This window comes from Grus americana, chromosome 22, assembly GCF_028858705.1.
Source record: "Grus americana isolate bGruAme1 chromosome 22, bGruAme1.mat, whole genome shotgun sequence".
Lineage (NCBI taxonomy): Eukaryota > Metazoa > Chordata > Aves > Gruiformes > Gruidae > Grus > Grus americana.
Genome location: NC_072873.1, coordinates 8,412,658 through 8,438,201, shown reverse-complemented (window position 1 = coordinate 8,438,201; position 25,544 = coordinate 8,412,658). Strand labels below are relative to the sequence as shown.

General features: G+C 54.9%; 2 protein-coding genes across 12 annotated transcripts in view; one reads left to right on the top strand and one right to left on the bottom strand.

Annotated features, from left to right (window-relative positions):
* Positions 1 to 15,905, bottom strand: part of NMT1 (N-myristoyltransferase 1) — a 19,522-nt gene extending 3,617 nt beyond the window's left edge. Inside the window, exons 1-10 of the mRNA XM_054801530.1 lie at positions 15,772 to 15,905; positions 8,896 to 9,007; positions 7,411 to 7,555; positions 4,416 to 4,534; positions 3,762 to 3,853; positions 2,988 to 3,104; positions 2,326 to 2,496; positions 1,837 to 1,945; positions 580 to 750; positions 122 to 289 (exon numbers count right to left, since the gene is read on the bottom strand). Of these exons, the coding sequence (XP_054657505.1) occupies positions 122 to 289; positions 580 to 750; positions 1,837 to 1,945; positions 2,326 to 2,496; positions 2,988 to 3,104; positions 3,762 to 3,853; positions 4,416 to 4,534; positions 7,411 to 7,555; positions 8,896 to 9,007; positions 15,772 to 15,899 (1,332 nt within the window). The 5' untranslated portion in view covers positions 15,900 to 15,905. The remainder of the gene's footprint in view (positions 1 to 121; positions 290 to 579; positions 751 to 1,836; positions 1,946 to 2,325; positions 2,497 to 2,987; positions 3,105 to 3,761; positions 3,854 to 4,415; positions 4,535 to 7,410; positions 7,556 to 8,895; positions 9,008 to 15,771) is intronic.
* Positions 15,795 to 25,544, top strand: DCAKD (dephospho-CoA kinase domain containing). 11 transcript variants are annotated; one of them, XM_054801536.1, is made up of 6 exons: positions 16,188 to 16,326; positions 19,667 to 19,784; positions 21,713 to 21,916; positions 23,824 to 23,911; positions 24,446 to 24,653; positions 24,758 to 25,544. In XM_054801536.1, the coding sequence occupies exons 2-6, from the start codon at positions 19,673 to 19,675 to the stop codon at positions 24,806 to 24,808; spliced, it is 663 nt and encodes a 220-aa protein (XP_054657511.1). In that variant the 5' UTR covers positions 16,188 to 16,326; positions 19,667 to 19,672; the 3' UTR covers positions 24,809 to 25,544. The 11 variants fall into 11 exon arrangements, with proteins under 11 accessions (XP_054657507.1, XP_054657516.1, XP_054657512.1 ...); XM_054801540.1 differs by lacking the exon at positions 16,188 to 16,326 and adding exons at positions 16,824 to 16,932; positions 17,316 to 17,431 and having other exon boundaries at positions 24,446 to 25,544; XM_054801532.1 differs by lacking the exon at positions 16,188 to 16,326 and adding an exon at positions 15,795 to 15,933 and having other exon boundaries at positions 24,446 to 25,544.

The following is a 25,544-nucleotide window of genomic DNA, read 5'->3' as shown; positions in this document are numbered from 1 at the left end:
AGGATTTGGATTTGTAAATCCCTGCCCCGCGGCCGGCCCTCCCCATAAACCCAAGGGTGACCAGGCGAGCAGGGAGCTGCCCAGTGCCCGGCAGTGCCGCCCCAGCCCTGCCATCACTCACCGACTTGGCGAGTATGAGAGCATCGCTCATGAGGTCGATGAGAGGCGTCTTGGTGTGGACGTTGTAGAAGGAGTAAGCAGCTTTCAGGCTCTTGTGAGTTGGGTGGTTCATGATGGTGGAGGGCAGTGTGTAGAAGCTCAGGAAGTCTGTCACCTCCCCCGGGGCGCTCTGGAAGCCAAAAGTGACACCGCAACATGTCAGAGCCAGGATAAAGCCCAGCCGGAGCCTTAGAGGGGCTTTGCCAGTCTTGAGTGAAGTGTGGGCTCCCTGCGAGGAGACTCAGGGCAGCCCAGGATGGAGAGGCACCATCTTCCAGCAGCGCAAACCTCCCACCCTGGAAGAGCATCTCACTGCCCAGGGCACCAACCTCCCCGATTGTTCCCACAGCTGCCGCACACTCTTCCAGTGGAGGCAGAAACCCAGGAAAACACCTCCCTGTCCTGCTCCTGCCCCCTCACCTCTACCACGAAGGTGTCGATGATGTTCTCCTGAGGTAAGAACCAGTGCTCCACTTCCTCTCGGCTCATGACGGGCGTCAGGTGAAACTGCTTCAGGTACTCGGTCAAGAGCTTGTGCACTGCGGAGATATCTCTGTGCTCCATTGGCCGCAAGCCGGGAGTCTTGGGAGTCTACAGAAAGTGGGACAAATCGTTTGCGTTGCTTGCACAGTGGCTTTTATCACCCAAGGGCTCTCCGACAAGCGGCACAGAGACACTCTCTTCTTAGATCAGCCCATTTTCAGTCCCATAACCCAGCACTCTCCCCCAGCCCTGCTTGCCCGGCCGGATGGAAGGGATCGGCCGTGGCACCGATGGCAAAGACGGCAGAGAAGCACAGTGGGTCCCAGAGCCCCACGTGCCAGGTCAAGTCCTGCTGGAAATGGCCTCCTACCCACCAACCACGCATGATCTCTGCTTCCCTCCACGTCTCTGCTCCCATGCGGCAGGGACGGGCTGGGAGATGCGCCCTGGGCACCACAAGGAACCGCCTGATGGTATTTCCAGTCGGACTTAATCCTAATCTAGGGTCGGGATTGCTCAGCAAAGCCCAGATCAAGCAGCACGGACTGCTTCTGGGTCTGGGGTTCTGCGCAAAAGTCGGTAGCTACAGAAGAGCAGCTGGTGCCTTTGCCGAGGTGGGAGGCAGAAGACAGGAGCCGTGTGCTGCCCAGCACTAAAGCAGCGCTCTCCAACCGAAACGAGCAGCTCTGACCGACAGAAGGAAGCCAACAAGGTCGGGGAAGGGGGTGGCAATTTTAATGTTTTGTTTGTTTTTTCTCCCATATCCAGCTGGGGAACTTCCCCAGCAGGACAACTGCAGTGACAGAACTGATCAGTTTGACTGAAGAATGAGGGACTAACCCAACTCAAGGTCACTCTGAGGCTGTGTTTGGACAGATGAAGGCTGTCATATCTGTGTTCTCGTTTTACCAGGAGGACAGGATATGACTCACCATGAAACAAAAGCTCACAGGGTCCTCTAGCTGCAAGTATTTGCCCTTAAAATGCAGGTACCCGGGCAAAAATAAAGATTAAATAAAGCACAATGGCTTGACAGAGTCATTTACTACATGAAACAAACCCCAGTTCTCCAGGCAGAGGACTCGACCTCGGCCAAGATGTCTGTGTCCCCAGTTCCCATCCCTCATCCCTTGCCCAGCGAGAAACAATTCATGAGCTCTGCCTCTGTGGCTCACAGCCCCGGCTGACACCTACCTCGGGCAACCGGTAAAGCTTCATGGTACGTTGCATAGTCATGTTCCGGCTCAGGTGGGAAAATTTGACCTCGATGAGCTTCCGAGGATTCAGGGACCGGTGCCAGTACCTGCAGAAACACAGACACGGTGGGAGACTTGTTCTTGGCCAGCGGGACAGCCGCACGGGCACGAGGTTCTCGTAGCTGCCATCAGAGGGCAAGCGAGAACATCATGCTGGCTCGTGAAGAGGCTAGCAGCTCCCGCAGAGACAAACAAGGGCAGCCTGAAGCGCTTGTGGTGCAGAAAGTCTCCTGTCTTGTGATACACGAGCAGCTTAAGCAAAGCTACTGGACTTAATCCTGGAAGGACGGTGTGGGGAGGAGAAACCTGGGCTGGAATCGATCTCTCCTGTCCCGGGGAATCCCACACATGCGACACATCACAGAGGGGACCCCAGCAAGGGAAGGTCTGCAGACCAAAATCTCTTTGGAGAATTGGAGACACTCACCTGCAAGTCCCCACAGGCTTTGGCAGCACCACTCCCGCAGTGTAAACAGCCTGAAAGATTCCCTCCAGATGAACCCGCCGTGTGATCTCCCGGATCAGAACTGGAGCCACCCGTTTCGAGCGCAACTTTTTGTGGACACACAGGAAGTTTATCTCTACCATCTTCTTCTCTCTTGGGAAAGAAACAATGCAGAGCATGAGACACAACTGTCCTGACCTGGGAGGATCGCTCCAACGCCCTGGGCAATTTACCTCCAGCCTCTTCAAGGGAAAGAGGAGTCAAAGCCTTGGGAAAGGCCAAGGGGTAAGGGCTGGGTTTGGAGAACTCTCCCTTAAGCTGTTACCCAAGGTTTTTCCAGGGAAAACGGTCTCCATCCAGCTCTGGAGGATTTCTGTAAGCCAGAGCTCTGAGCTGACTTCCCTCATTGAGGGAAAGAACCTTCACGGCCACTAACTACAAGATGTCCTTGCACAGGACTTCACCGCCCACTTTAAATATTCCCCCACCTTCTCCTCCAAGCAGCAAAACATCTCCATGGCTGAATGGCGTTGGTCTGGCTCAGTCGGTCGGGAGGACAACGTAGCCAGACCTCCTGAGCACCCCCAGGAAGCCCCACATGCCATCAAGGGGCAGGATGAGAAATTCAGCCAAGCAGCACTCACGTGTCATAGATGTGGATAGTGGCTGGAATCGCGCTGATAAATCCAACCAGTTTCTTGCTGGAGACCACCCTGACCCCACAGTGCCACTGGGGCAACCAGCCCGGAGGACGCAGCGCCCTGGAGAAGAGACACACTTCAGAAGTCACGTCCCATCAAAGGTGCCCCGTGTACCTGCTCCTGCCCCCCCATCCTGTCCTGGGATGCCTCGTGTCCTGCTCCAACTGCCCAACGCAGCCGTGGGTTTGCAGGCAGGAGGAATGAGAGTGCAACAGTGATGTGACACAGCAGGACCGCTGGGATCCAGGGCAATTCCTGCACTCCATGGCCAAGGCAAGTTCTTGCTAGTGACACAGGAGGAAAACCATGTTCCTCAATTCATGAATGCCCTGAGGAAACAGCAGCTCCACTGCAACAGGTCTGCAAGTGTCATTGCTGGCAGCATTACTTGGCAGCCGCCTTCATCCTACAGCTCCAGGGCACTGGGAAGCTCCTCAGCTACCGTGATTTTTTCAAACGCTCGAGGGATCAAAACAAAGAGGAAAATAAACCAGTTTTAGGCTCCCGTATCATAAAGAACCCAGAGGCAGGCAGGGCTGGGTGAGAGTCCCTCTCGCAGTGTACCTGGGACACCACACACGCATGCGGTGACAGATGGGGAAGGGAGACTTCGGAAAGAAGTGAGATGGGACAAGCAAAGGCAGCTGCAGCGCTGTCAGCGGGATCAGGCTCGCCAGCATCCAACACCCTCTGCTCCGCGGTCGTGGTGTCACTCACCACAGCAGGAACTCGGGAGAGTAATCAAAGCGGAACATGTTGTCGTCGTCCTCCACGTAGTTCTCGTTCAGAAGCGTGTACAGCTCTTTCAGCTAAAGCAGGAGAGACCAAGCAGGTCAAGGGAGTTACTCAGCCATCGCAACCCCCAGTTGCCCTAAGACAGGACTCTGAACGCTTCTTGCGTGGCCACAGCAACGGGCACCGCGTGCAGCCATGTCCCTGCTACCGGCACGTCCCCCTGCTCCAGGCTCCTGAACCGGCGCCACTGCGGAGCGGGGTAAGCAGCAGGACACACAGTAAGTCCTGCTGCCCTCAAGTCATCTCCTGGGGATGGGTCACAGTCCAGAGGATCTTCCAAAGGGAAAACTCCTGGCTTCAGGCATCCTTACGCTTAAAGAGGATGTGGAGAAGTCCCTGTTGATCCCCATGAAGAAACCAGACCAACATGAGATGGGTGAGAGGTAACTGCATGGTGGAGGTCAGACCCACCTAACCCCAAGGAGACGGCGCGACCACTGAGCTGGCGAGCTGCTCAGTGTGGTGAAAGACATGTTCCCGTCCCCAAAACCGTCTTCGGCAATCCAGGCACGGAACTGCCGACCATGCAACGGAGACGCCCTCCCAACACGTGTGTGCCAAGCTGCCTGTACTCACCACGCCTCTATCCCCGAGGTCTAGGGCGTCCCAGGTGAAGCCCTGGGGCAAGGTGTATGGCTCCTGACGGATGTTGTCTTTGTCTGGCTCAACAGGACCGTGGGTGTTCACCACTTCTCCTGTAAGAGAAAGCAGGGAGCCATGAAGATGCTTCTCTGCTGTTTGAAGCCAAGTCCTCGTGATACCTCGATGTGGTGACCAACGTGCCCCACTTCCCCAGTGTGATCTCCCACCCCAGGTCCCTGGCACAAGTGTTGCCATTTCACCCACCCAGTTTGGGACGTGCCACATGTTCAATGCAACACGGAGGCAGAGAACCAAAACTCCTCTTTCAGGGGCAATGGTGGAGCCAATCAGGCAGCAGAGAATCACACAGAATCCCAGATTGGCAGGGACTGGAAGGGACCTCTGGAGATCATCTCATCCAACCCCCTGCCAGAGCAGGATCACCCAGAGCAGGTTGCACAGGACGGCATCCAGGAGGGTTTGGAATCTCTCCAGAGAAGGAGACTCCACAACCTCTCTGGGCAGCCTGTCCCAGCGCTCAGTCACCCTCAGAGGGAAGAAGTTTTTCCTCCTGTTCAGATGGAACTTCCTGTGTTCCAGTTTGTGCCCGTTGCCCCTTGTCCTGTCACTGGGCACCACGGAGAAGAGTCTGGCCCCATCCTCTTGACATTCACCCTTTAGATATTGATAAGCGTTGATGAGATCCCCTCTCAGCCTTCTCTTCTCCAGGCTAACCAGCCCCAGCTCTCTCAGCCTTTCCTCATACCAGAGATGCTCCAGTCCCCTCATCATCCTCACAGCCCTCGGCTGGACTCTCCCCAGTAGTTCCCTGTCTGTCTTGAACTGGGGAGCCCAGACCTGGACACAGAACTCCAGATGTGGCCTCAGCAGGGCAGAGCAGAGGGGGAGGAGAACTGGCCTCGACCTGCTGGCCACGCTCTTCTCAATGCTCCCCAGGTACCATTGGCCTTCTTGGCCACGAGGGCACACTGCTGGTCATGGAGAGCTTGGTGTCCACCAGGACTCCCAGGTCCTTCTCCGCAGCGCTGCTTCCCAGCAGGTCACCCCCAACCTGCCCTGGTGCTGGGGTTATTCCTCCCTGGGTGCAGCAGAAGAGGCGACCAAATTGATCAGAGCTTCAGAGCTACATCCTCCACATGCGATGCCTTATCCTTCCCCATCCCCACAGTCCCCACAGTCCCAGCCTCAGCCAGCACTTTCCCATGAGCTGCTCCATCGGAGAGTGGCTCTCTCCCTGCCATTTGGCAAGCGTGAGGGCTTCCGTCCCATCGTGCTTAAAGAAGAGCTGCAGTGAACAAGACAACTTTTGTTGAAAAACCACTGACTCCTAAAGCCCCTGATTGAGCCAAGAGATGTCAGTTCAAGCACCAGCCTTCTCGGGGATGTCAATACAGCGGCATCACTCGAGTGCTGCCAAGAGAAGCACGCCGCGCTAATTAGCAAATCCCTTAAAAAGGGTTTGAAAAGGTTTCCAGGCAATGAGGGGGTGAAGAAAAGCACAGAGCAAGAACTGCGCCCATCACACCCACCCTGGGCAGCTTCCAGAAGTGCTCACCCCTGGCTGTCCTCTCTCTTTTGAGCAGGTGCTGAACCACTCTGATATCCGGCCCCAAAAATCCCACAGCACTTTTGTTCTCTGACCCTGAACAGCCTCATGTATGTAACGCTGCGTGCCAGAGTGTGCTCCTGAGCGAGGACCACGGGCAACACTGGGACCCAGCGAGTAGCCAGCAGCCAGAGCACACAGCCAGCGATTTGGTGGAGTGGGCTGTTTTGTGCTTCTCCTTCCCCAGAAGATACCTTCCACCCTTCCTCCAGGGTTCACCCAAGCAGAAATGATGTTTGTCATGTGCAGGATCCTCTGGGTAAAAAGGTAAATGCAAGATCAGGCTTTGCTGTCTCACATAACCGTGTGCCATCTCACTGTGATTCTCCCAGCACGAAGCTGAGACCATCGCTCCCAGCAAACAGTTTTTGAGACCAAAGAAAGCCTCAGACTGGGGCTGGCAACACAAAAAGGGACTCAAACACGGCGTTCGCAGCAAGAGGGGTCGGACACAACCCCATGAAGAAAATCACTGCAGAGCAGTCAGTTTACAGCCACGACAAGCTTCGGGTAAATCTAGACGCTTCCAGCTTGGACTCATTCTCTAGTTCTCCTGAGCTCTGCGTGGATTTTGCTGGGGAATGCAGGGGCGGAGAAACCATGTGAAACAATCCCGAGCACCCCGGGAGCGCTGCAGGTTTGCTCCAATTAGCATGGGAACAAACACCTTCCAGCCACACAGCTCTGCGGCAGCATGCCCCTCTCCTTTCAGATCTGCTCAGCTGCCAAGCGCTGCTGCCACGCTGAGAAACGCCTTGTTACCGACAGCAGATCGCTTCTGACGCAGGCTGACAGCATCAGGAGCAAACCGGAGAAAGGGCTGGAGCAAGGACTAGAGCTGGGAAGCGCAGCCAGGCTGTTCGCAGGGGGAAGAGGGGATGAAGAGATGGGATTCCCCATCTTTAGATGGGCACGGCAGCTTGGGGGTGCAGATGCTCACAAGGTTTGTGTATCCCCTCTCCTGGCTCAGCCCCAGCGCCCACCCGTGCCAGAGGCTGATGTGAGCTCAACAAACCACAAGAAACTTGGGCACAGAGGGTTGGGGAGACCTGATTCAAGGGCTAAAACTGAGATTAAGGGATGCCCAAAGGCAGGAGGATGTCCAAAATGGCTCTTCAGCCCCCTTGACGCCCCCAGCTGCCTGCACAGCTCTCCGGTGGCAGGGCTGGCCGCTCTGTCTGTGATGCTGAATGGTGGACAAGGGTCATTGATACCTTTGAAGCCCAGATAGGACAGCAGTGACGGGCTGTCCAGGGACTCGCTTGCTGGCCAGAGACCAGCTTCTTTGAGGACTTCTTTGAGCAGCCTGGGGACCACAAGGCTTTTCCCAAGGAGCACAAAACGGTGAGGGGCTGTACGTACCTAGCTTGGGCACCGGCTGCGTGTCCCAGAACTGGTAGCTCCTCTTGCTGGCTTCCTCCATGGTTTTGGCAGGGCCCTGACCTACAGAGAAGAGCTCGATGGCTTTTTGAATCTCTTGGATCCTCTCAGCGGGTAAAGAGTTCACCTGAGGGCAGAAAAGGAGGGTGGAAAGACAAAATGAGTAAGCTGAGCCACCAGGTCTGTATTTCAGCTCCTCATTAGGGGAACCAGGAGCTGACCCTGCCTCGGGGCGCTGCCAGGAAGGGGAGGGCAGGCAGGAGACTCCCTTCCCAACCTAGATCCGCTTGTAACCCTCTACAAGATGGACGAACCCTTTTACCAGCCACCCACCACATACCTAGACCTGGTTTCTAGGCACTCCTGGGTCAAAGGGATGGATGAACTGCCTTAAAATGCTTTAAGCTTCAGGAAAGCAGGGTGCTGCGAGCCCCCAAAGCTAACCTCCCTACCTCACCTTGGCTAACACCCATGCAGAGGCACCCTGGGGTGATCCACACCCAGCGTTTGGGTATTCTGCGGTGGCTTTTCTCTCACTGCTTCAGCCTCCTCCATCTAAGTTGGATCCATATCTGCAAACTGCAGCTTCCAGAGGAGTCCCTGGGCACTGCGGAGAGGCTGAGTCAAGATGAAGGACACTTTCCTCCCCCTCCCCATGCAGACCTTGGGCAAGGTGTGCAGCTCTGTGCTGAATTCCCAACCCCAGCTCCTCCCCGATTCCCGGTGAAGTTAGTTTGAAAGACTCAAATCCCCAATTTAATGCTCTGCACAGTCAGAAGGACAAAATATTAGAAATATTTGGATGGGAACTGGGCATTGGATAGAAAACAGCCTCTGGTGATGCGCAGATCTGTGTGCGTGTCCCCTGCCACAGGACCAGAGGGGATGAGAAGGCTGGGAGGGTGCTACCTCAGCAGGGATAAACCCTGCGTGTCCCACGCTCCTTCCCCAAGCACCGGCTGCTAGTCAGGATCAGGCAAAGCCAAGAAGAGTAAGACAGACCCTGCTCTGACCCAGCTGCTGTTCTTATGTAAATCAAGCAAAAATCAACAACATCAGATGTCGCCCAAAAAGCAGGAGAATGCCTTCATTGTGCTGCCCGTGGGCAGGAGAGGAAGCTGGCAGGTGGCAGAGTGGCGGTTCCCTGCCTGCAAGGAGGCAGCTGGTTTCTGGAAAGAACTCGGAGGCGCCAGTCTGACCCTTTCACCGCAGCGCAGGAACTGGCTGGGATATCCAGCCAAGGACCGCGTTTACCCTGGAGCACTCCACAAACACCTCCTGCAGCAACCAGGAATTCCCACGCATGGAGCCAGGCTGGGAAATTACTTTAAACCTGAAGTTTTTTGAGCAGCCGAGTGCCTAAAATCAGGACTGGGAGACTCTTTCCTTGCCCTAAACCATATCAGAGAGGTTTGGGACAGGGCTGGCTGTTGTGCAGGGCCACGAGTCTGGGAAGGGGTCGGTCACCTTCACCGCCTGGTCCTGAGCCTGGTCGGGCTGATCTCCTCCTTTCTCTTTCTTCCGTTTGGGTTTCTTTTTCTTCTTTTTGGCTCCGCTGTCATTTGCTGGACTCAAGCCACTAGGGAACAAAAGAAACATCATTGGAGCCCTGGGGTTTTCTTTTGGAGAACATTTACAGGGTTTCTGAAGCTCTCTAAAGAAAATCCAAGCTCCCTGCTCTAAGTCCAAGTCTCCAGGAGGGGGAATACAAGGTACATGGTGGGGGGGTACAGCCACGCGTCCTCCCCCTGGCATCCCTCCCAGCGGTGAGCTCCCAAAGGGGGACCAGCATCAACATCTTCCACCCCACGGGTTTCGTGAGCAGTGGGGAGCGAGCCTCGCACCACAGGTGACCACATCTTTGCCGACACATCACCCCACTAGGTCCCACGTGCCCAAATCCACCCCGCAGAGGGGCGATGATGCCCAGCTTAGGGCTTTTGCTCCTCTCTGAGCCCAAGGATGGACACAGGAGTGGCAAACACTGGTCCAGCCTTGGAGATAAGGCACAGAGGGGCCGGTGGCCAAGGACACAGTGCCAAATGTCCCCCCACCTGCAGAGGTGATGATTTAGGGAACGAGTGGCTGTTATATCGGAAAATTATTATATTGTTATGCTGGAGGTGGATAATTGAGACTGAGTGGCAAATCTCTTTGGGAGCACAGTGTGGGAAGCACCTGTGCCAGGACATCACTCCTCCTTCCAGGGATGCAGGGCAGCCCCGGACATCCAGATGATGATCACCCCAAAGCAGCCGCAGGCGTGAAACCCCCTAGCGAACCCAAACCCAGGAGAGGTGCCTGCTCCTGGCACAGCGCATGCGATCTCACCCCTGCTTGAGACACCCCCACGCAGGGCAGGTGACGTTACCGCTGCGGAGCTGGAGCACCCCAAGCCTCCCTGCCAACAGTCCCCAAAACAAGGTTACAGTCTCTGAGAGGGTCACGGCTCAGGTGGAAATTCAACCCCAGAGACAGATGGAGCGGGACCGAGCAGAGGAACGAGAGGGGAAGATGAGGGCACACCAGGCCAGGAGCACTTTGCCAGCTGCCGACACGCACAAGGGGTCTTCTGCAAAGCGAAGCGGGGGGACAGCACGCACGCCCCCAACATCGCTCAGCTCAGTCCTGCCCGCACTGATGGCGCAGAGTTTGTTTTGCAGTAAAACCGCAGCATCTTTCCTCTTCTGTTTTCACAAAAGGATGATAACCTGCATCTGGCTCGACAGGGAGAGGACAGAGCCATGGAAAATCCTGGGTGGGAGCTGCTCTTCACATCAAGTGGCACCTCCTGAGCACCTACAACAGCAAAGCCAGCTGCCAGCGGGCACTGTCATCCACACCAAAGGGGGTTTAGCTGGAAACCAGTACAAGCTCTGCGGGACTGGGTCTGGCCCATCTTTCCTGGGGACCCCCATCAGCCCAGACCCGATGGCACGTGTCCTGCTCCCTGGGACCTCGTCCCCTTCTTTCCCGAAATCTCAGCTCAGGGATCCAAGCCAGTATATATTTTTTTTTTTATTCTACAATATAGAGGCAGCTCCTTCCTTGCACCCCAAAATGACTGCCACTTTCACAGCAGGGACAACCGCACAGCTCTAATCTGCCCAGAGGCAGACGGTGAACCAAAGGCACCGGCCAGCCTGGAAACCCTCCGAGTGCCGCTTGATCCTGGACCGGCTTAATGTCTTTCCCAAACACAAGATAGTGGTGCAGAGGGTGGAGCAGGGAAAAGGAAAGAAGAAACACATTGGAAAATATGTTGGAGCAGCATCCAACTATTTATTTCAGCAAGGCCAGGAGAAGGACAGAGTCGGGAGGGGAACAAGGTTTAAAAAAAACTCCCTGGGCTGAGTAGCAAGTGAGTTTTGAAACCAGGGTAAAGTGGATAGAGAAATGTTTTTTAGAGGGATGAAGCCAGAAGGGCTGGGTGCGGGGATGCCTGTGGACAGCAAGGCCGCTGATGCTCACGGCACAGAAATCCAATGTGACAGGCAGCCGTCGCCCTGCGGAGCAGCGACGTCTGGTTTGCAGGACACGGAGCAGCTGAGCTGGGAAAGGCTTTCCTCTGGACAAAACCTGAACAGAAGCAGGGACTCTGCAGACGGCATTCACTGGGGAAAAAGATTCCTGTCTATCAGCAGAGCCCCATGTGAAACACCGGGAGACAGCAAGCGTTTGCTCACCGGCACAGGGAATGAGCAGTTTCTCGATGAGAAACCCCCCCCTCTTCTCCAGAAGCACTTTAAGCACTTGCAGCGGAGCAGAGAGGAGCAGCCATGGAGCCGCAGCTCTGCAGGGATCAGCATCCCACGGCACTGCTGAACTGTCCTTGGGAGGGGACATCTCACCTTTCCTCCCACCACTGGGAAAGGCCTTTACCTCCACCCGGGGAGATGCGAGCTCTGACATGACAGCAAAAGTAATTACAGCAAAGCGGTGCTGACACCGCTATTGATTTCGGTGACAAATGCACGATGGTTGGGTTGGTTTGTTTTTTTAAACTCCTTGCAAAGGAGCGCAGATGAGACCTGGTGGATCTCCAACCAGCTGGGATGGTCGCATCCAGGTCCTGGGATGAACCATGGAGCTGCAATAAATGCATCCAACTGACTTCTCACCGATTTTAACACCACAGACTGACAGGAGGGGGGGTTTGTGAACATGTCTGAGGGCAGATGCTGGAAACCGCCCCTTCCAAAGGAGACGGACACATTTTCCCTGGTCACCTCTGCGTTGGGATGCTACACGTGTCAGATGCGACAAACAAAATCCTCCCGGCCCCTGTGTATTCAGTTGGTGTCGCTTTGCTTCATAAATCAGAGCTGACAACTCCCAGCTTGCTGCTAATGAGTTCAGCCCAACCAATATCACTTCACCCCCATGCCAGGCTCGCAGGTGAAAGCGCTGAGAAAAATCCTCCCTGATTTATGAGCAAAGGCGTCGTGACCTGGAAGAAATCAGGGTGGCATGAAGTAGGATGAGGTTTTGCATTCCCAGGTGCTGTGGCGTGGGGAAAGGCCCTGCTCCAGCCGGGAAGTGAAAAACAACCCGACAGAGGAGTTGCCAGCAAAGGAAACATAGGAAAATGATGGAAAACCCAAAGGTTCATCTCACTACACCTAGGGAAGCAACAATTAAAGGTATTTTCTATTTTAAAGTCCACTTAGGAAAGCAAATATCTTTTTCTTTGTGCTTCAGTGTAGCTGCAGCCCCTTGGATGCTCCTCAAATTCACAACAACACCTCACCAGTGCCCTGGGATGAGCCACCACCATCCAACATCCCAGTTACCACAGCCGATGCGACCCATGAAGCTGGTTTCACCCCCCAGGAAGGGTTAACTGCCAGGACAGCTCCTGTCTGACAGCCCACGGCCTTCCCAGCTGCACTTACAGCTTTTTTCCTCCCATATCTCCCTTCCAGCCTGAGCTGCTTTGAGAGATAAAGCGGGTGGAGAAGGGCACGTTGGCTGCGCTATGCCAAACATCTTCCGATTACCCGCAGAATGGCAACGGTCCGTTTTCTGATGAAGGAAAACACTTTTCCCTTCTCCTGGGAAAGGCATCGCCGCCGTCATGGCCATTGCCTATTGCTGCAACCCCCCGTCCCCGCTACGGGACGGCTCCTCGAGGTCGAGGAACCCACGTTAACCACTGCACAGAAGATAATACCCATAACCTGAGTGATCTCAAAAATAGACTTTTGGAAACACCTAAATAAACCAGCTGGGCTTGTTCAAGACGAGACAGGCTCAGGCTGACTCCCCTCTACCAGCCCCTACGGAGGCTGGCAAACACCAGACACATCCAGTAACAAACTGGTGCTCAGCACCCACTTATTTATCACCTGGATCTGTGTGCACTCCTGCTGTATTCCCGGATATGAGAGCTTTATTTTTGCAAGGTGGAGGAGGAAAGCATGAGGGAGGACAAGTCCGGCTGCGGTTGGCTCCCCACGGCTTCCTCGGCTCCTGATGCCCAGTGGGAAACTCTGGGTTGGCACGGGGGGATTTTGACGGCAGAGGCTGGGAGTTACTTCCCGTAGTGTTCGCACTGCAGCGATCAAAGAGTGTTTTTCATTACATAAACCAAAATGCCACGCTCAGGCTCTCAGACCCTCTCACACCTACGACAGCAAATGGTACCAAACACTGCTAGTTCTGCCCCAAAACTCAAAGTGGAAATGCAGATTTGGACAAGGGCTTGTGCAGTTTGCAATTCCTCCACTGCACAGCCTTGCTTCTGAGTCTGAAAGGCGTTGGATGAGAAATAGTAGATCCCTGCTCCGTATTTAGGTGCTGCAAAATCCTTCTACCAAACCTGGGCCTAATCGGGTGCAGTACTTAGGCTGTAATCTCATTAGGGGCTGGAGTGATGAGGGAGGCTCTGCAGATGGCAGAGCACGGGTCCCCAAGCAGAGCGTGCCATTACTGTGCTCCACAGAACACCTAAAACTAAATTCTGCATGTTAGAGCACAGCAGTTGTCCCAGAAACATCCTCGCATGGTCTAAGTGCAGGCAGGGATTGCCAAACCAGGCAGCTGCCTGCTCTCCCACCAAGAAAGCCCCTTTGCTTTCCCCACACCCCATTCAGCAAGAACCCAGTTCGTGCCGCAAGACCGTCCCCGAACTTCTCCCACCCAAAACCACTTCCCCAGGTGGTTTTGCCAACAGCAGAGCTGGTTCACAGGGCTGGGACACTCAAATCCTTGGTCTCACTGCTGCCGCTTGCTGCCTGTGAACCGACAAACCCCACCGAGCCCACAGCAGCTCCGGGGAGCGGAGCCTGGGCCAGTGCCCCTGCGCTGCCGGTGCCTTTTACCTACATGGGAATAAACCCTCCACAGACACTGGAGACACGGCAGAAGCCTTCTCTGCACAAAGGAAAGTGTGACAAAGACAAAAGTGAGATTTTTTTTTTTTCTTTGGGAAATTAACTTGGACAGCCACAGCGGAGAGCAGTGCAGCCACTTCCCAGTGCTGACACGGGACCGAGGCAGAGGAAACTCAATTCCTCTTTCCTGTCCTTAAAAGGAAAGGAAGTATTGCTGTTGCTAAGTAATATTTTTACGTTTTAAATCTCAGAGCCAAGATCCAGTGACTCTCAACACGAACTGGGCAGAGGCAGGACTCCGAGCGTTGCTCTGCAAACCCCAGCAGTTCAAAGCACGAAAATCAATGGAACCGACACGCATCAAGGAAGAAAACCACCGCCTTTCCTACTGCTTGGTCTTTTCTCTCCTAGGTGGAACCCCAGGAGGTTTTGAGGGGACAAGAGATTTGCCAGAGAGCTCCAAAGCCTCCCTGGCATGCACTTGTTATCGCTGTGCCCATCAGTCAGGTTTTTAACATTATTTCCCCAGTGATCCGAACTCTCTAAGCATATTTGTTACAGGACATTTCCCAGGCTGCCCGGTTAGCTTGTTGCACTTCGATGCTCACCCTAGCTGGGGCAGGTAACAGCATTTTAACTCCTCGGGGTTGCAGGAGATGCGATGCCCACGTTAGGATATGAAGAGGGCTGAAGAACACCCCTTTTCCTGGCAAAGGGCAGGCTGAACTGCTAGGCTAGGAAATAATGGTGATTAAGCACCATGTCTCCTCTCTGCTTGCCTCTGGTTTCCACAAACCTAATCATGTCAGAGGGAAAGAAAAGAAAAATCTCCCCAAGCACAGCTAAACCTATTAAACTGAGACACAGTGCCACACCTAGGAGGCAAATAAAATATAGATGGGCATCTGTGCTGTCATAAAAAAAAGCTTCTGTGATATTTCTTATGTGACCTTTTATTCACTTTGATTACCAGACAGGCAGGATTGCCTATGGAAAGCTGCCGATGGAGGGAGAAGAGCTCTTCAAGCCAACGGTCTCTGTGTCGCAGGGCTGGGAAAGCAGCTGCTGGGGCATTGGGCGAGCGGAAAGGAGCCCAGTGAGGCTCAGGCGTGCGAAGCACAAGGTGCAAAACCTCAGGAAACCTCTAGAAACACGTGATGTTCCCATGCCCTGCTGCACGCAAAGCCAGCAGGAATGAGAACGAAGCCTCTCCTGCAAACCACAGGCATGGCAAGGCAGCTCTGCACCTCATTAATTAAGGCAGTGAGCAACACGGGTACTATGTTAGTGATTTTTAGATCTTTCCTACCTAGATAAGGACCTGCCTCGCCACATGCGATCACTTCCAGCCTAATTGTTGCTATTTCACCATTTCGTGCCTCTGGATGCCCCACGAGCCACAAAACGACGTCGGCTGAGCTTTGCAAAACCCTGGGTTGTGTTTAGGGTAATGAGGGGACAGGTGTGCAGAAGCCTGGGCTTCTTCCAGGGCACAGTGATGGCCATGGGAGGCCACAGAGGCTCCGGGATAACATGTCCAACCAAACCACCACCACCCTGGCTGCCATCACAGTGCCAGAGATGCCAGGAGGGGGACAGGGCTTGTGCTGGATGACAAGGAGAATGTGGGGAGACACACCCTAAAGCAAGGACAAGAAAAGCTGCGAATTGGGCTCATTTCTGCTAAAAAGAAGAAGAAAAAAAAAAAGCACGCGCGGCTCCTTTCTGGCTGCCCCGCAGACACCCCGCACGCCGTCACCCATCCACGCCACGGACGGGCCCGGTCCTGCTTAGCTTCAGAACACGCTCCCACAACAGGCGTGACTGGGAAGCAGCGGGCCCGTCCCCCCCCGCCAGATTGACGGGCAGCTTGACCAATCGCAGCGCGGGACGCTGCCTGACGGCCAATCAGCGCGCCCGTGGGGCGGGGCACCGCTCACTTCCCGGCCGCTGCCCTCCTCAATGGGCCCGGCCGCCGCCTCGGCAGACGGTCCCGGCCGCCGCTCACCCCCGGTTGGAGCCGTGCTCTGCCTCGTTCTCGCAGTCGCTGCAGTGATCGTGGTCGTTCTCGTCCGCCGAGAGCCGCGGAGGCCTCGCCGGTGGCCGCCTCGCTGCTGTCTCACTGTCGTCCGCCATCTTGAAACGGGGCCTCGGCGCCTGCCGCACCCCCGTAACAAAGCGCGCGGCGATTGGGCGGTGGGCCGTGGTGCATGCCGGGACCGGTAGTCTGCGCGGGCATGCGGTGGCCGGGCTGCGCCGGGGCCGGTACTACAGTTCCCGTCGGCCTGTGGGGGCGTCCCGGGGCAGTCCTCCGGAGCGGGAGGGCTCTTTCACATCGGGGCAGCCGTGCAGGGCTACCTGCTGTGGCGGGAGAACCGCAACCCGTCCTCTCCGTCACCCGTTCCTTTACGAGGCCGCCGTGCCCGCGCCCTCGCCCTCTTCCTGCTCGAGGGGGCGGGCCGAGCCCAATGAGGGCGGCACCGATTGGCTGAGAGAGGGACCCCTCTTCCCACCAGCCAATAGGCGGGTGGGACACTGTGCCGCGTGTGAAGCCGGGCAGAGGGTGAGTGGGTGAGGGCGCCGTGAGGGGACCCGCTCCGGCCCTCGCACCGCGCGGGCGGCGGTCAGGCCAGGCCCGGCCCGGCCCGGTGTGGGCGGCCCCTCCGGTTCCTCCGGGGCCTGGCTGAGCCTGCTCCGCTCCCTGGCCAGCCCTCCCTCCTTCGGGGCGGCTGGGCCTGACCTGCCCGGCCTGACCCCCCGTCCGTGTCACAGGCCCCGGGCAGGAGCCATGGCGGCGCCCCGGGCTTGGGGAGGCCGCGGGGGATGGCCACGGCCACGGGGCCGGGCTCGGCACCACCGGGCAAGCGCCGTTTTGCGGTCAGGGCCCCTGTCTGGTGAAAACTGTTACCACGTGGGGCTCGTACGGTACCAGCCGAAAAGCCCGGGGGTGGTTCACGGGGGTGGTTGTGATGGCGGCATTTTCCCCACCAAGGTAGCGGTGTATTTTATGGGTTTTTTCCTTTCAGTTGCAGTTCCCTCAAGCCAAACACCAGGTCTGTCAGTGCGCTAGCCAGAGCCGAGGACAGGAGCAGGAGGAGGGCTGGGCGTAGTCCAGCGCCGGAGGAAGCGTTTTGGCTCTGTCCTCTAACCTCCTTGGCGTGCCAGCCAGGTAGCTTGAGGCGGGCGACTTGCACCCTGCTTAAACACCAGAGGAATCGGAGAACGGGATATTTGGGCACCTCAGTCTTCAAAAGCTGCTTCCTCGAGTCTTTGGGTTGCATCTCCCAGGGCATCGTTCCTTGCAGCAGGAATAACTCACCGAGTTTTCCAGTCTGACTAGCCTCTGTGTCTCGCATTTCAGCTTTCCCCACATTTGATTTAGTTGGCGCAGGCCAAATACACCCAAAAATCGTTGTATTTTGGGGAAAACTGGTTCTGGCTCCTGCCTGTAACATCTGCAGAAACAGGCTGGCCTCTCTACCCTTGTGTACCGTTCAAACCCAAGCTCGTTAAATATTTATACCTTGTACCGTGGATCTTATATCTGTACAGGCCCTGTGACAGTGCAAGTGTTTTCAAACCTCACTTGGCCGTGGTTTCTAGACGAACCCTTCCAAGTGCTCTTTTACCCCTGCAGTAACTCTTGCAGCAGCCGCCTGCCTGCGGAGGTATGTAACGGAGGGACAGAAATAGCAGGTTTTCTTGGGACCGAGTCCCAGCTGAGGCTGGAGGCCAGAGCGTTGGGGTTACTGCAGTTAAAACCCTGTATTTGCTCTACATGGGCAGGAGAGGTTTTAATGTATTTTTAAAAAACATGCGAGTGGAGCCTCCGCCCCTGCAAGGGGGTTTGATTCTCCTCGTGCAGCGTTAGCCCTTGTAGGCTGTTGCAGAGGGCACATAAAACCCTGCTAGGGAGGGCTGGATTTTTAACCTGCTGCAATAAACAAACAGCCCCTCTGTCGTGCCGAGCCCACCATAGTGCCGGGAAAGGCTCCCTGTGGGGACCGCGTACTCGCTTGGCAACAAAGCTTGAGATTTACGTCAGCCTCCCGCAAAGCACTGCTGTTTATTATAAGTGCCCTTTCTGATTCCCTTTGAATTCCCCCTCGTTGTTGCTCGAGTTAACCCCATCTGTTCGCCTGGTGTCTTGGAAGGGAAAAGAGCACATGGTGCTGCTGCAGGCTGGCGTCGGCTCTCGGCAGCCACGAAGCGAAGGACGCTGCTGGCAGGTGCTGCCGGCTTTTGCTCTAACTCCTGGTTCCTCCCGCTGCTGAATTGCCTCCAGCTGCCTCAGGACTTATCCACCCCCTTTCTCACTCCCAGACCGTGGGTGTAGGTCCTGTTTGTAGGACTGAGTTATGATAAAAGTGTTTGGGAGTTTTTTTCCTAGCAAAAAGGGACACAGTGCTGTGTTTTCATCCATCTTCAGCTGCTCTGCAGGCCCGTGTTCCTGACTGCTGCCCTTGGGCGCAAATCAGCGTGATCGCTGTTTGTGAGGGACAGTGCCAGCAGTGGGTACCCGGTTTCTGTATGTGCAGGGATTTTTGGGGCTGGTGGCCGTGGTGTCTGGAGGGAGGTGTGATGCCAGAACCAAGTTAGGCAGAGTGACGGTTATCGAGATTGTTGGGTTTTGGGGTGCGTGGCTCACCAGGAGAGGCGGCGGGAGCTGGGCCTCCCTTTGGGCAAGCGGAAGCTGAGGGGTGTCTACCAGCAGCCTGTGGCTCCTGGCTGAAAATGATGGAACCAGTTTCTTCTCCAATGCAAGCAGCAACAGCCACGAGCTGAGACCTGGGAGGTTCAGGCTCCTCGTCCATGTGGGTGGCATTACGCTAGACAAGGTGACAGCAAAGTTGGAAGCTCTGTCCTCAGGGAATTGCAGGACTTGGCTGCACAAAGGTCCTTGGCTGGGGCCAGCGTCGGGGGCTGGAGAGGGGCTGCTGGGGTCTGTTCCTCGCACTACCTCAGGTCCTGCGGGGCTCATGCTTTCCCAGCGTGCTGTGGCTGTTGCCTTTTTGGGGATGCAGGTACCACTTTGCTCACAGGAGTCCCCACTCCTGTCCAGAGTTGCCTCTGCATCGCTGGGCCTTTTGGTGAACGGGTGCAAGCGGGATTTAGAGGGCTGTGGGTTTTGGATTGAGTGGGGAGAGATCTCTGTGCAGAAACCGTGAGAGAAGTTGTCTGCTCCAGCTCAGCTGGGGGGTTACCGGTGCCCTCGCAGCCTCAGGGCCGTTGGCAAACACGGACACTGCGTTTAGTGCCGTGTTCGCAAGCCAACAGACACAAGTTTGCTGCTCAGAGCCATGATTTCTTGTGTTCATTGGGCTGCCGATGACTGCACTGGCTTCCATGTAACATGGGAATGGGATTTACTTACTGGCTTGCGTGCTTTGCGATTATGTCAGAGACAGCTTGTCTCCTCTTATGCCCCGCTGCAGAGATCAAGCAGGGCTTTCCATCTCAGTCCTCACGTTTCTCTGTCCGGGCTGAGATGTCTGAATTCTTCCCCTTTGTCACTGATCCTGGGTCACCTGTGACAACCCTGCCCGAAATGTCCTCTGCTTTAGGGTGCTGGAGGTGAGGCTGTGGCTTGATGGGTGCAGATGCTTAAGGGGAGCGAGTTGCATGGAGCTGCAGGTAACCTGGCTGGCTTGAGTTGCACATCCAGAGTTAGCAGGGTCCAGGGAAGCCTTGTTTAACCTGGTGCTGTTCTTCAACCTGTAAAACAGGGCTACCCAGCTCAGAGGGGTGCCAAAATTGTGCTAATGTCTCAGTGACGCCCTGAGAACTTATGAAAATGAGCTTTGAATGAAGTTGCCTGTTTGGGATAAATGTTTTGATGTGCGCAGCAGGAACAAAACAGCCCCGTCCTGGCGTGTTTTCAAGCTCTTTTCTTTCCATTTCAGAGCACGATGTTCCTGGTCGGACTCTCGGGTGGAATTGCGTCGGGGAAGAGCACGGTGGTGGCCCTACTCCGGGAACTGGGCTGTGCCGTGATTGATGCCGATGTTATTGCCAGAGAGGGTGAGTTTTGCATAGTTGATCTTTCTCCCTGAGCTTCCCCTGACAACTGGGATTGATGTGGGGAAGCGCAGACGGCAGAGGGTGCTCTGGGTACATTAGATAAGTGTTTCCCTCCCATGTCGGTGAGGCTGCGTGGAGCAGCTGTCTCAGGGGGATTGGAACTAGGATATATTTTTAATAAAGAAAAAAAAAATCTTGTTCTAATAACAAACACTGTGGGGAGATCTTGCCCTGAGTTTCCCTCTCCTGGAGTGCAATGCTTCCCAGCTTTGAAAATCGACTTGTGGCAAAACAAATGCCCTTCTCTGTAAAGCGGGTTCTTTTGGCTGAGCTGATGTCCCCCCTCAGCACCAGCACACCCATCCTGTAACGCGTTCGGTGGGATCGTTAACATGCTGAAAGAGAATTTCCCTCTGTGCTGGATGGTGTTTGGTTGTAAATACTGAGAGATTGGTCCACAAAATTACCTGTGCCTTAATGCACTAAAAAAAAAAAAAGGTTCCAAATATCCCAGATCAGAGGGAATTTGATCTGCCTCTCGCTGCTCCAGAAATGTGCTGTCCTGGCTACAGAAAAGACCCAGAAATCCACATCTGTTGCCTCAGCAGTACTGGAGCAGATGCTGCTCTCCCCAGTTACCGGTGCGATGCGGGGCGAGATGTTAATCCCTCTGTACCACCGGGATAACGAGGAGAGCAGCACTCGCTCCAGGAAGAGCTGCTGATTTTGTATGCGGAAGGTTTTGGGTCTGCAGCTGAGCGGTGGTGCAGGCTGTGTCATTTTGAAGTGCCTGCGCTTTTCTATTTGGTGAAGAACTTACCGTGTAGCCGCTCAAAGCTGTGATACTCTTAAAATTTTATTGCACTGTAATTCTCCTCGAGGCGTGGAAAATTTGCTGGAGGTGCTAAAAGCCCTCGGAGATGATAGGAAAACACTACAGATACTTGGTGTCGGTTTTCTACCAATCACTTCATTTTTCTCCAATTCCTTTTTTATATGTGTTTATTTACTATATGGATTTCACCCATCCTGAAACTGCCTTGATGCGAAATTCCACAGGAGAAAGAAATTGGTCTTAAAGACTTTTATTAGGTTGGCCTGAGGTTACAACCTGTGGCAATATACCTGGATTTTGGAGAGAAAATTATATACGGTCTGTCATGCTCTGTGGTTAGCCTCAGCTTGATCTTAATTATGGTTTTATTACTGCATCCTTTTTGTCAGTGATTTTTTTGGTGGCTTTGAAATTATATGTCCATGTAATGTCAGAGTCCCTGTGAATACCTGTTGGGAATTGATCTTTTGGAAGGTTTCTGTGTTTGTTCTCCTGAAGAATTTGGTGACTGAGGTGAAAGACAGTAAAAAAAACCCCCCACCTTAGCAGAAGCCAGAGCCAACGTGTAGCAGCCAGGCTGTGTTCACCCAGTGCTGAAGTTTTCAGCTAAAATAAACCTGATGCTGGTCCCTGTCTCTTTAGGATCTGCCTGCTCAACTCCTCGCCCTGCAGGCAACGGGAATCGGCTCAGCCCTGTCCGTCCCTGTAGCCGTCAGCGAGTCCTCCCGCCCACCTTGCTGACTTCTAACCCCGAGCAGCAGCACGCGCAAGGGAGGGTTGTGGTGCTGAATTAATGTTTGCAGGATGCTTCGATCTCTCGGGTGTCAGCCCTCAAAGGGACCTTGGGCTGAGAAGGGGTTGTGGGTTTTTTTGCAGATGCTTTCCCGCAGCACCGATGCCAGGTGTCTGCCGGGCTGCAGCGCTGAGCCACGCCGGGCTCTGTTCAGCATGTGCTGGCAGGCAGATGTGCTGCCCGCTGAGGAGAATAAGCTCGGTTATTTAATGAATAAAACTCATTTGAGGCCGATCGCTGATGCAAACACTGAATGTGCTGTAGAACTGGCTCTAACCTCCGGCTGTTTAATGTTATCAGTGGTGCAGCCCCACTTCGAGGCCTATCGGCGGATAGTGCATTACTTTGGCAGCGAGATCCTCTTGGAGAACGGCGAAATAAATCGTGAGGCTCTAGGAAACATTATCTTCTCCCACCCAGAGAAACGGCAGCTGCTGAACTCCATCACCCACCCGGAGATCCAGAAGGAGATGCTGAAGCAGATCTTGAAGTACTTTGTGCTAGGTAAGAGGCCATGTCCCGGCACACCAGGACTCGTGCTTGGGCAGGAGCTGTCCCCGCTTGCTCTGCCTTTGGTTTTAAAGCGGGGAGAGGGACGAAGGAGAAAGGGAACTGACATTGAGTGATGGCCTTTGTGCTCTGCCACCGGTGGCCTTTTGCGTTGGCGTTTGGAGGATTCATTCCTGCCTTTCACTGCTGCCCTTCACCACCACCTTCTATGGTTTAAAGTACATCTGTAGGGGCTGAGAAAAGCATTGTGAGGCCTCTTCTGAGATTACTTGCTGGATAATGTCATACCTTCCGAAACGGCCAAATATTCTTCCCTGCCCCCAACCTCCCCGGTTTTCAATGAAAGCTGTGGAGCCCTTTTAGTCTCGATAAGGTGAGAAATGGGCTGACAGCTGTGGTTTCCAAAGTCCCGCTTTTTCCCCTGATAAATATAACAAATACAGCTGTCAAACTCGGTCTAATCAAATGCCAGATAAGATCACCAGCTGTTTTGGAGGTCTCCGTGTAGACAGAAGGATGTCTTAATAGAGTCAGTCTGGTTTTGCGGAGCTTATCAAAGCTGAGCCCTGTGACAGCTGAATAGGCCTGTGCTGGGGTGCCGCGAGGGCCGTGCTCTGCTGCGGGGCGAGGAGGAGGAAGCACAAAGGAAGCAACAGGCAGGAAAGCCAGGAGCTAGAGATGGAGTCTTGAACCCGGGGCTGCAGGCTGGGGAGGCGGATGCTGTCCCGCCCCTCGGCGAGAGCACTGTGTGTCTTCAGCAGGCTGCTTTGTCCTCATTAGTCAGGTTTTAATGATTTGAGATAGCTGGATGTTGTCTCTAAGGATCGCTGTGTAAGGAAAGCTCTTATCGATCAAACCGTAGGGCAGTGAGAAGTCTCTCTGGGCGGAGATGCTGGTAAAATGGTGGCTCGTTGGATGATGATGTCTTTGTCAAGGTTTTTATTGCTGTGGCCAGGTCAGTTAGGGGGGCTAGGTTATAAAGAGGGGACACCAGTAAAACTGGAGATGTCCCCGTGGCTGGGACACACACCGGGGAGTGAGGTCCTGACATGCAGCTTTCCCCTACCCTCGCCCACTCCCACCAGCCTCAGCGGGGCTCACCCCCGTCCCCAAATGCTGCCGTCTGCCAGGGGAGTTGGCGTTTGCGAAGGGCAGAGGCACGTGGGGTGGGCTGCAGCGTCTGGGAGGACGGCAGCTGGCTGTTACGAGCTCTCCTCTGCTGGCCGCTCCGCGTGGTGACGGCAGTTTTAAACCAAACTTGGCCGGTTTTGGTGAGGTCTCAGGCCCTGGGGCTGTGCCTGGAAGCACCCCTACATTTCAGTGTCACAACTGTGAGAGGTCTGCAAGGATTTCCTTGCTCCCCTTGGAAAAATGGAACTGTTTAGCCAAAGCTTTCCAAAAAGGGAAGAAAACTGAGCTGGGAAACACCGGCTGAAATGACTGCAGCCTGGCGAAGTCTTGGACGTGTGAAAGAGAGAAGAGCAAATTCTGCTGTGGGCACTGCTCCCCCAGAGAGGCCAGCAACAACGGCGTGACTGCCGCTTTTGCCAGCCAGGCACAGGCGCTTTCATTTGAGCTTCTCCTTTCAGCTCCTCATTATATTTCTCCAGCTTCACCTTTGGTCTGAGATCATCCAGGTTAGGGTTTGTTTTTTGGGTTGGGGTTTTTTTTATTATTTTGTTGGGGTTTTTTCCTCTGGAAACTCAGAACGAAACCGTTTCTTCCTTCCAAGAGGGAGGAGGGCAAGCAGGCTCTGCTCTCGGCTGTAATTGTGGAGCTGTAGAGCTCTCCCGCTTGTTTTGCTGGAGCAGCCATGGCCGCAGTGCGTGTGCAGCACGAGGGATTTGGGAATCCAGGTAACACTGTCCCTTTTCTTGAGGGGGGTGTTGTCATTTTTGCAGGCTACCGCTACGTGATCCTTGACATCCCTCTGCTCTTTGAGACCAACAGATTGACCAAGTTTATGAAATACACGGTCTTGGTTTATTGGTAAGTGCCACGTGAACCACGAGGACTGGGATGCTGCTGCCTCTCTTGGAGCCTGGAGGGGACTGTCACGTCCCTCCTGCTCCAGTGAGGATTTAGCTTCGGCCTTGGTAATGCCTTTTGGTAATGCTGCCTCTTTTCTATAGGTGTGAGAAGCGATACTTTCCTTTATCCTAGCGTAGGAGGGGCTTTTTACTGGGGTTTTCCTGAAACCTGGCGCTATCCTAGAGGGGAAATCTCTGTCTTTGGGCCTTCCACAGCCTGTGTTCCCTGTGCTGGGGCAGGGTTTGGGTTGCTGCCCCAGTGTTACGGGCTGTGGGAATGCCGAAAACACACACCGGGGTCAGCCTGGGCAGCGCCGCAGGTGCTGGCACCACCAATCTGGGTGCAGGATGCTTGCGCTGGATCTGAAACAAAGCGGGGAGCATCTCTCCCCCATGCTTTACCCCGGCTTTTCCCCCTTGTGCCGAGGAAGTGAGGCGAACCCCCTCACCCCTCCCGCACCCCCATCTCAGTGCCACCCTCCCATCCTGGCAGTGACCCGCCAACGCAGCGCTCTCGGCTGATGAAGAGGAACGGGCTGTCCCAGGCGGAGGCCAAAGCTCGCATCGCTTCCCAGCTGCCACTGGACAAGAAGCGCAAATTAGCGACTCACATCATCGACAACTCCAGGGACTGGGAGAGCACGCGTCGGCAGGTCCTGCGGCTGCACGCCCGCCTGGAGGATTCCCTGGATTTCCTCTGGGTACGGCTGGCAGCGGGCACGGTTGTAGCCGGGCTTGGAGGGTTGGTGTACCTCCTCCTCCGGCATTTCATCTCTTAATTCACCTTTTCTTTTTGTCATGGAAGAGGCCTGAATTTCCAGGTTTGAAAAGGGCAGTGAAAGGCCACCTCTTCTAATGAGCTTTGCCAGCTGAATGCAGACAGTGGGATGAGGCGTCTCCTTGCAGACTTCCCAAGGTGAACGTAGGGGTTTGGTTTTTTCCCAGCACCGTCTCCCCTCTCCTTTCTCCCTGCTCAAGTTCTTACCCACCAGCTGGGTCTGTGGGATGGGACTGCTCCCCTTGTGTGGCTGCAGCCCGTGGAGGGGACGAGGTCCTCGCTGTCCCCCCGTGGGTCTGTACGGTGGGACTCCAGGGAATTTAGGCACTTTAATGTCTTCCAGGACAATCTCTTTGCTGGGGGAGTAGGTGGCCTCTCAGGTCCTGTTTCTGCTAGCAGGTGTTCCCTCCTAGCTCGCAGCCTCAGCTAATCTGAATTTAGACATGAGATTTCCCCTTCTTTCACGTCAGTTTAATGGAAACGCGTTAAATCTGCCTGGGGGAGGACAGGCAGCACCTCATTTTGCATGTGTTAGGCGCTCAGCTTGCTGCTCGCCCTCCCTCCTGCCCTCTATTTCTGCGATCATCGCTTGTGGGTCACCCTTGGCTTTGGATCTGGGGCTCTGATACATCCCCGGAGCAGCCTGAGACCTCAGACCTGCCTCGCCAAAACTCATTTACTGCTGTTTGAGTGTTCCTTCAGCGGCAGTTTCCCCATGGGAGAGCACGAGTCCGGGCGAAGCGGGTGCTGGCTCTTTACGTTCTTTTTAATAAAGTGCTAAACAGCAGCCGGCTCCCCGCTGCTCTGCAACCTA

What these genes read in the sequence shown, in the direction of transcription:
- DCAKD (XM_054801532.1), top strand. Translation starts at nt 19,673, where the DNA reads ATGTTCCTGGTCGGACTCTCGGGTGGAATTGCGTCGGGGAAGAGCACG. An exon ending in CGATGTTATTGCCAGAGAGG is followed by an intron (nt 19,785 to 21,712) that starts GTGAGTTTTGCA and finishes TAATGTTATCAG; the next exon opens with TGGTGCAGCCCCACTTCGAG. An exon ending in TACACGGTCTTGGTTTATTG is followed by an intron (nt 23,912 to 24,445) that starts GTAAGTGCCACG and finishes CCATCCTGGCAG; the next exon opens with TGACCCGCCAACGCAGCGCT.